Source organism: Apostichopus japonicus, chromosome 5 (assembly GCF_037975245.1).
Source record: "Apostichopus japonicus isolate 1M-3 chromosome 5, ASM3797524v1, whole genome shotgun sequence".
NCBI lineage: Eukaryota > Metazoa > Echinodermata > Holothuroidea > Aspidochirotida > Stichopodidae > Apostichopus > Apostichopus japonicus.
The window spans coordinates 4,563,029-4,573,001 of record NC_092565.1 but is presented as its reverse complement, the minus strand read 5'-3'; the positions used below and the strand labels follow the sequence as shown (position 1 = coordinate 4,573,001).

Sequence of the window (9,973 nt, the reverse complement as noted above, 5' to 3'; positions counted from 1 at the left end):
ATACGTAGAGCCACACTTTGAAAAGTGGGTAACCGGCTACTTCTACCCACTATTCATATATGCATTATGTAACTTCCAAATATAGTGTGTTCTATTTTAAGAATCCTTATGTTGAGTCTCGACAAAATCTCCTGTGCTAAGGGTCAGTGACATGCCGCAGGATTTCAAAAGTTGGGGCCAAATTCAAAATATACCCCGTTTGATTTAGGTAGGGGCGTAAACCTTTATGGAAGGACTAAAAAGTACAAATTTAGACGTCAAATGGTGCATACTGAAACTATTATGGTAATAAATAATAGTCAAAATTCCCCTATCTGTTTATGTAGAGGTTTGAACCGAACATATGGAGGGCCATAGGCGAATCAAGGATTTTATGAAGTATATACGTGGTACTGCCCTGTCATGCGACTTGATATCCAGTAGCACTTTAAGTATCGCATCCTACATTACTACCACCAACCATATGTACAGATGGGTATGCTCCATCATACCACGGGCCTCTTCTTTATAGATTGAGATAGAAAAACATAATTTAGGGAGGTAAAAGTTTTTATATATCTTGACATGAACAGCTGCTTTCATATTGCCAATGTGTCAGTGCCTTAAATTCCGTGTTGCACATGCACTGAATATTTAACGATGTTACTTGATCTTATCCCTGTGCTACCTCGATTTCATTATGAAGCAATTTGTATAAAAAAAGTACACCGTCTTTTCTGTTTGTACTAGATATCGTTCGCTGCTCTTTTCCATGTTTAGATTGAAATATCTCTTAAGATCTTTTGAAGGACATCGATCAGTTTGTTTGTACAGGACTCAAAATATCAGGTAAAAAAGACACAAGAAGGAGCTTCACGAGAACATGATTTATGTGTCTGTTGAGTTTTGCTATGTTTATAATGGAAACTGAATGCATGTTACTAGCCTAACCTTATATAAGTTTGAATGAAAATTTTCTGTTGGTTTAATTCTCATTATTTCTTTACGTTTAAAGGACGAAAACAGTAGCAATGTTAAATTCATCTTAGACATAACACGGGCTAGTCTTGTTTTTAAGATTTCCATATTTACATGATTTCATTGTCACATTAACTTAAGTTGACATCAACTTCAAGTGAGTTTGGATTAAGCGAGGCCTAGTATTAGTATTACATTTTATTTATGCATTTTCACCCCAATGTACGTGGACCAGTTCCACGACAAGTAGAAATACGTCTGTAGCACACTATAACAATAATATAAAACTAATTAGTAGATACTTGTATTATACTACCACGCAACTCAGTGTGAAGCAAACTCAAAATTACGAAAGTTATGAATATGAAGACAATCTTCATACCATGCATTTATTTACTTTATTACTATTAGAGGTCAGCACACACAGTACATGATGAGCAGTCCTAGCATACGTACAACACAGGATGACATCATCAAATCTGCAGAGGACAAGCGGTCCTACAGAGGCCTTGAGTTAAACAATGGTATGAAGATCCTCCTCGTCAGTGATCCTACCACAGAGAAAGCTGCAGCAGCAATGGACGTCCACATAGGTAAGATGGCATGGAAACAGTTGACAATAATTGTTTTCCTGAGGTTGGAGTGTAACAGATATTGTACCAGGGTGCAATGTGTAAGTCTCAGAGTCATCAATATTTAGCAATTTGCAGCAAAACCAAAGAAACTGATCACTATATTTAAGAAATTGAACCATTTTTGCAGAATGATAAATTAGGCTCAGAAAAAGTCATCGTTTTAACAATTTGTAGCGAAATGACGAGTTGTCACTTCCCATAAAAAAAACTGATCAATCAACATTTTGCAATACTACTTAAGAAATAAATTTGATTAAATAAGTGATTAATTACGTTCTCATAAAAAATGTCACCATTTCAACATTTTTGCAGCGAAACGATAAGGTTGATCATGTAATAACTCTCATGAAATCAACAATATGCAACAAAATGATTACTGAATAATGATGGCATCAGAACATAACATACCAAACATTAAGTACAAAATATATAAAAGACAAGTAGAATAAGAAGGATAAAAAAGGGAGGGGAGGGGCCATTTATAAAAGTAAAATAAAATAGCATAAACATCAACTTTCCTTTGCATCATAAAGTACCCTTATACAGGAGTGCATGTTTTGCCTCCTTAAATAGTAATGACAAATTGCCTGTACCTAACGTGTTGGTGTTAAATACAGCAAGGTTTTCCTATGCTGCATTGAGAAAGAAATCTAACACCCTCTCTAGAAGTGACAGGTCTAAAATGTGTACCAAAGGTATTATTTTTTTCCCTTTTATAACAGGTGCAATGTCAGACCCCTGGGAACTGCCTGGTCTTGCTCATTTCTTGGAACATATGCTATTCTTAGGAACCGAAAAGGTAACTAACAGAAGTCTCTCCTCGACTGAAAAGGGAACGTCTATTTCAGAAGAAAAGTACAGTGATGGACCTTCTGTCTCGAAATCTTTACTACATGATGAATTTGTTATTTACCATCTGTTCTTATATTTCATCCTTTTCAAAATGCTGTATCTATTATCAGTCAAACATTGTACAGAAGTTAAACATGTCCTCAGTACGTTGGCAAAGCCAAGGTCCAAGCTTTTCTACTAAAATTACTTAAAGTAATTACTTTAATTACTTTATTAAAGTAATTACTTTAAGTCATAACCCAAAGGTATTTTTCTCAAACTTCTTTTTGCTTTCATCTTGCAGTATCCTTCCGAGAATGAATACACTCAGGTAAATATTATCGTACTTTACTTATTATTATGATCATTATAGCTTACTTACTCGCTAATCCATCACATGTGGAAACAGCAATAAGGAACGGATGTGACTATTAAAGAGGCTGTGTCCAAAGTAGGACGCTGAGGGGGCTGCAACATATCGATCCTAGATGCTGTACTCTGCTATTTCATACAATAGGCACAGCTGGTTGGTACAGCCTTGCTGCACAGTATCTTGCAGCTGCTGCAGCTCTTCTTCTTTCGACGCTGTGTATAATAGGAGTTAGTGAAATGTTTTCACAGATATGTACAATTTTCCTTGCTTCTATTAGTTAACTGTGTTTTTTTCCTTCTTCTTCTTCTTGGGAGATTGTTGTATGGGAGACTTTATAGTAGACATGTATTACTGTGACAATGCAAGAATTGGACTGTTGCTACTTATTAGAGGGTAGATTTTTAATGTTTAGATGTGTTTAATACTATGCAGTGATGTCGTTAGGATAAAAAGACCTTCAATATGAAAGAAGGGAGCTGTTACTTGCAACAGCTTCCTGATGAAAAAAGGAAATGTTAATTGAAATATAACTCCTTTAAAATTTTAATCATTTCTCAGTTTCTCAGCCAACACGGTGGAGGATCAAATGCTTTTACATCAGCTGAGCATACCACTTTCTACTTTGATGTTGCCCATGAGCATCTTGAAGGTGCTCTTGACAGGTAAGAGGATTCCTTCATTGCCCAAAAAATTGAGCTTCTGGAGGGGGAGAAGAGGGGGGGCGGGGTCATTAGGAAGATCATGGAATGGATCAAGAGAGATGTATCACAATCTCAGATTTGTGGAGTGAGTGCAATTTGATGATCCAATTTGATGGATCAGAATTTTTAACAAAGTCATCACAGAATCATATGTGATATTGTTTCCTTTTTAATCCAGTTAAAGCTTAGCTTTTGGCAAAACCTGCATCACCTTACAAATTTCTACCACAGTCACCATGCAAAACAGAAAAGTGAAAAAAAAGTAATAAGTTTAAAAAATATTGTTGTGATTTAACAGATCAGCCACAGACTATTGGGAGTTGTATTGTAGGTAACATGAGCGTGGCAACATAATCATGAAAATTATATGACAATTAAAATTCATATTTCTTTATTTGTATTTGACCAGATTTGGCCAATTCTTCCTCTGTCCTCTGTTCAACAAATCCGCCCAGGAGAGAGAGGTGAATGCGGTTGACTCTGAGAACAAGAAGAACTTGAATAACGATAGTTGGAGACTTTTGCAGCTGGAGAAATCCACGGCCGATCCAAGCCACCCCTTCAGCAAATTTTCGACTGGTAACCAGAGTTTGTGTCATGTGAATCGTCATAGTTACTTTATATATTCCCTTACAAATGAACCCTGATATGGTGCATAAGATGGGTTTAATAGCCAGTCATCCTATCAGAGGGTTAACGTTAATTCAAATTCTGCCAGGTTCTAATATCGACTCTTCCATTGTAAATTGTTGGATGTGAATGGGTGTTGGTGATTTTGTTGTTTGTGTCAGGAGAGTTGCGTGTGGTAAGGTGGATGAGGTGAGTTGAACATCTCTGAGTTCAGGAAGGTGAGCTTTGAGGGTTCTTTCAGAGGTGTGTTGGGGGTTTTGCTGAGGTGGGTAATCATGTCCGTTCTAGGTCAAGTGAGGTATCAGAAATTGGTGACCATAAACAGCTTCTTTAACAACTGTTTTATGTGTTTTGTTCATCTGGGCCATAAAAGATTTGGTTTATATACTGTGTGAAAATCTCTTGTAGTATTATTAAATGAGATATTATTCTTATTCTTATTATTATCATTGTTATTGTTATTAATGTTATTGTTGTTATTATTGTTATTATGATAATAGTAATAATAATAATAATTATAATAATAATTATCATTATTATTATTATTATAATAATAATTATTATTATTATTATGATTGTCATTATCTTATCCATTTTTGTTGTTATCTTCCATATAAATTATAGGGAACAAGGAGACTCTGGAGACTATACCCAGCAGTAAAGGTTTAGATGTCAGAGAAGCGCTACTGAAGTTCCATTCGGATTATTATTCTTCTAACATCATGGCCTTGGCCGTGGTTGGTCGAGGTAAAGTGCCTGCAATTCTGACTGGTTGTAATCCCAGTTTCTGCCGAGAATGTCTTTGCTCTTTTCAGATTGCTAACATTCCCAATCAGGGTTTCCATTGTTCATTGACTGATATATATGCTTCTAGTCAGTTTTAGTTTAACATTAAAATTTCATTTTTAATTTTTTAAAATTTTTAAAATTTTTTAAATTTATTTTTTAATATTTGTATATTAAATATGATGACTCTCTTGATATGTCTCACTCTTGGAAAGAGTATATTTGCCGACAGATCTGATCATTTTTGCCATAAATTCCATACAAGACACCTCATCTGCTGAGTTAAAACTAAAATGAACATCAAGCACCAAGTTTAAAAGGGTCTATGGACACCTTTGAAAGAACCATTATCCTAATCACTCTAATTGGCATCATCATCTCCATTTGTCATCTCCAGAGAAGTCGAGAAGCAAACCGCCTTTTGCTTAATTGTCTCAATCTATCAACCTAGTAGGGAGATGGTTCCCTGTTACAAAAATTGTCTTCTTTTTGGCTCAGTGTCTGAAGAAGAAACATTCATAGATTGTCGGTGAAATTAAAATGTTTTATGCGAGGGTCACTCAATGTGTCTTCGCCTGTCTTCAACGCTCTGTACCACTCTCTCTTGCCTCTCCTTCTCATGCCTCTCCTGATAATTTTATCCCGCAGAATCGTTGAAAGAGCTGGCGGACATGGTGGTAGATCTCTTTTCGGCCGTGAAAAATAAAGATGTGGTGATACCAGAATGGCTAGAGCATCCATTCCCCAAAGAGAAGCTGATGGTATATTATATTTCATCTGTTTAGTACATTTTTGAAGTTTGTTTTTTTGGTTTGTCCTCAAAAGTGCCTTCGGTTGCATGAGAAAATAAATGAAGAGGGTGTGTGAAATACTTATATTATAATAATGTTTAACATTGCCAAAATTTTGGACTGCTAGGTTCATATATTTGAACTCAGCCCCACCTTTTGCTTTCTTCTTTCAAGGAGATTGTCCAGCCACATAAATGAAATTTTTTGGTATTTTGTATTCATTATTGTAGCCTAAACCATAAAGGAGAGTCCACATGGCCTTTGCTTTATACATCAAGAGATGCCCTAATAACCCTGGGCTGTATCCCCTTCTCATCATCTCCCACCCCCCCACCCTCCCGAATAACAGGCCTGCCTCCTATCATATTTGTTGTTCATCAAGTGTGATTTTGACATCGTCCCATCTTTCTTTTCTTTCTTTGCAGTTGAGAGCAGACGTTGTTCCTGTGAAGAATGTGAGGCAGTTGAACCTAACGTTTCCATTACCAGACCTACAGGAGTATTACCGATCAGAGGTACCCGCTTACAGTACAAAAGTCTAAAGTAGCAAAGTTGTCCAAGTGAGAGACAATGGTGATGCATTTTGTTTAATTGAAGGGGATATGGATGCAATTTCACCACTTTCACTTATTCTTCCCCACTACCCCACCCCACCATCCCCCTACATTTCCCACACTCCTTTCCATTACTGGTACTACTGGTTGCAAGCTGAGATAAGCTGATCAACTAATCACTTGGAGCAGATTTAGCCCTTTTGAGAAGAGTATTGGGTGAATCTGGTAGGGTTGCAAGAGGGCAGGGCATGGGGAGGAGGTTAAGAAGTGTGATTTTTTCACAGGTCAGACTGACACAGTCTAAAAAAATGAATATGTTACTGTTTGATTTCATCTGGTGATTAACCTCGACTACCGTATTGTCAGTTCGGGCTAGATTTTACTCTACATTTCCCTAGCTTGAGATTCCTAGCGACCCTCGACAGTCGAGAAAGTCATTGATTTACCTTCGTATGCTGACATTTGCTATTTGTAAACCTTATCTAGACATACACAACAACGTACACACACATGCAGTGTAATTATGTAATTTGCCTTTTGGGGGTGTCGGGTGAGGATAATGTTAGGATAAAAACATAAGAGTATTTTCATTTGATTCTGTTATTTTGTCCCTTCTCATCAGCCGACTCACTATCTGGGTCACTTGGTGGGTCATGAGTCCGAGGGCAGTCTTCTATCTGAATTGAAAGCCAAGGGGTGGGTCAACACCCTCTGCGGTGGTGCAAAGCTTGGCGCAAAGGGGTTTTCTTTCTTCATCATCAACGTCGATCTCAGCGAAGAAGGATTGAGTGAGTAAAGCACGGAAACGTTCGCCCGTGCTCTCCGAAGAACGCACTCGGGTCTTTCGGTACAGACAGACTAACATTTGATCTGTTTAGCCTATGTGTCATCCTAACATATGCTCTGTCCATACACATATAGCAACATTCCAGTGAGACACGTTTGCCTTTTAAAGGTACCGTGTCTTCAGTTGGAGAAACAGTGACACACTTGGTCTGTCCAAAATAAAATGTACACTGTAAACGTAGTAGTCCAGTCTAGGTGTGCCGTTGCTATGCAACGGTGAATTCATGATGGTCATTGAGTAGATTTATGTCACATTAACTTATGTCATATAAACAGTGTTACATGTCATTTAATTCCATCATAGCTCTAAGTAATCTCTAAGGTTATAATGTGGTTAATGAGGTAAAGGTGTGCTGTAGCTGTTAGAGTGTCCACGCCACAGTCAGTAGGGGTGTCCAATTGAAAACCTCAGCAGGAATGCAGATTTTTAGTCTCTCGTGGATTAGATATTTCCGATTAGGGAGTTGGGAAATGTGGTTTTCGAGAAAACTTTGTTTGAACACTATCATTGCACTCCCGTGAATGGGTTGGTGGTCAGGGGGCCTTCACATCCCTCAGTATGTGAGAAAGTGGTCAGGTGCTGAGGTAAACTCTCGTCCACTGGTTGGGGACATTTAAGTGGCCAACCAGAGCAGGAATGGGTGCAACAGTTTAAACACGTCTGCCCCGTAATTCTCTGAATATTCATCACAAAAGATTTTAAGGCAGTTGTTCATCCACAACTAATGGTTGAGTAGTATTTAAAAAAAATGAGCCTCCATTGACTGCCTTAAATTAAACTACAGCAAATGGAAATGAGCGATTTCAGGCTTCCGATAACTTTGTAACATCGTTTTAGCATTTTTTTTCAATTCTGGATATTATAACTGCAACTTACTACTGCGAATAGTTTGCAGAACGCCACTGAAGTCCACCAAACTTGCTGCAAATATGATCAAAATCTGGCATAGTTGTCTAAGGTTGGCAATTAAAAGAGAAATATATTTCAGTTACAATTTGTGGAAGTAAACAGGTAATAATAATGAGCAGCCAACTGGTTGAAACCATTGAGATCCCTTTAAGTAAGATTAAGTGTATCTTATAATTTGTGAGTAGTACATCCTGATACTTTAATAGTGGGAAAGACAACTCAACTCAAAATCCAGTTTTTTAAAAAGGGAACTTGGTTTTTTGCTCTTCTCCAACAACAGACCATGTTGATGACATCATTTGCCATATGTTCCAGTATCTGAATATGTTGAGGGAGAAGGGCCCTCAGCAATGGGTCCACGAGGAATGCAGAGACCTGGATGCAATGAAGTTTCGCTTCAAAGACAAAGAGCAGCCTACAGGTTACGTCACAAAACTGTGTCACCAGCTTCACGTGAGTAGCAAAGACGTCGTTCCGCTCTGTAGAAATTTATCACCATCACTTGCGAGCTTTTCCCTGTTTCATGTTTGCTTGGATTTGATAATATGTCAAATTTTTTATAACATGTTTTTATACTTTTATATAAATATCTTCAGTCATTAAACTTACAGAAATTTTCTTTTTTTATTATCAAATGAATGAATGAATGTACAAACAGCTTGATTGAATTTCACCAAAAGTATGAATAGATAAGTTGAACTGGGTGGTGGTAGGGTAGGGGTAGGGGTGGGGCAAGGTGGAGTTGTGTTGTGGACTACTTGTGTGGTAGAAGAGTCAGTGTACTTTTTGCAAACAAATTAAACGATTCCTTTTACTAACTGTGTTTTTCGCCTTTCGTCAGTATTACCCGATACGTGACGTTTTGTTCGCTCCCTACTGTATGGACGATTACAAACCAGAATTGATCGAGATGATCCTCTCTCTACTGATGCCAGAAAATGTCAGGTATGGATTCTCCCTTCATTTTCAACTTTTATCTATGTTTTATGTCCCAGTTGCAACTTTGGCAGCATATTTTAGTAATGCAATGAGTTCCAAGTGATTAGACGAAGTATCGACCACCATTCTTGCGTTTTCTTTGAATTCAACTAACAAGGGAATAGCTTAAGTTGGCTTGTGCCTTTGTAAACAGTGTCATCAGATATTTGATCCTCTTCATTAGGAAGGAAACATTAAACCGGCTTAAGTTTCAAGCCAATTTGAAATGTTGAGTACAAAAAGCAGCAAAAAGGAGTGGAGGAAAGAATAAAGGGGGAGAAAGGAGAAAGGGGGGGGGGAGAGTTTAAAATATGAAGACAATTGACAATGTGCCTTGAATTTTGTCTCCAGGGTGGCCTGTATTTCCAAATCATTTGAAGATCAGGTAGATCAGGTGGAGAAATGGTACGGCACAGAGTACAAAGAATACAAGATACCGGCTGAAACCATCACGGTAAGTGAAACTTTAGTTTCACAGACTGTCAGAATAACCTGTCTGGGATGGATTGGTGAAAGGGGTGCAGTGGGGGAGGGGGGTGGCAACCAACATATTGTATTAGAGAGTTTTAAAAGTCTTCCGGGGAGGGGTGTCCCCTTCCCTTTTGAGAAATTTTGGTAAATATGTAGATGGGTTAGACGTAAAACCATGCTATATTTGAGCAACTTGGCAATAGTTGGTGATAAAGCTGACCAGGAACGGGTGGCAGATCAACATCAAACCAAATAAAAGGTCACGTTAATTGTCTACAGAATGTAGTAGGTAGTTATAGTGCGCCACAGGAAACCTCAGTTACGTAAACCAAGATCTCGAGTAGAGCGATCCCCGGAACGTTCACACTGCAATCTTCCTGAGTTAGGATCTCCCCCAAAATGGGGATCAGGCTTCTTCAGTCTGATCCCTACATTAGTGAGTGTTCACACTAGGAAGTTGATCCCTCCTTGTGGTATCTGATACCCCCCCCCCCTTGTGTTTTCTAATGT

General features: G+C 38.0%; 1 protein-coding gene across 1 annotated transcript in view; it reads left to right on the top strand.

Annotated features, from left to right (window-relative positions):
- The first annotated feature begins 655 nt into the window (after positions 1-655).
- LOC139967368 (insulin-degrading enzyme-like) overlaps positions 656-9,973 on the top strand; it is a 21,246-nt gene continuing 11,928 nt past the window's right edge. Inside the window, exons 1-13 of the mRNA XM_071971078.1 lie at positions 656-828; positions 1,369-1,550; positions 2,315-2,391; positions 2,728-2,754; positions 3,355-3,458; positions 3,907-4,076; positions 4,752-4,874; positions 5,562-5,674; positions 6,130-6,219; positions 6,881-7,046; positions 8,295-8,467; positions 8,856-8,959; positions 9,344-9,446. Of these exons, the coding sequence (XP_071827179.1) occupies positions 752-828; positions 1,369-1,550; positions 2,315-2,391; positions 2,728-2,754; positions 3,355-3,458; positions 3,907-4,076; positions 4,752-4,874; positions 5,562-5,674; positions 6,130-6,219; positions 6,881-7,046; positions 8,295-8,467; positions 8,856-8,959; positions 9,344-9,446 (1,509 nt within the window). The 5' untranslated portion in view covers positions 656-751. The remainder of the gene's footprint in view (positions 829-1,368; positions 1,551-2,314; positions 2,392-2,727; positions 2,755-3,354; positions 3,459-3,906; positions 4,077-4,751; positions 4,875-5,561; positions 5,675-6,129; positions 6,220-6,880; positions 7,047-8,294; positions 8,468-8,855; positions 8,960-9,343; positions 9,447-9,973) is intronic.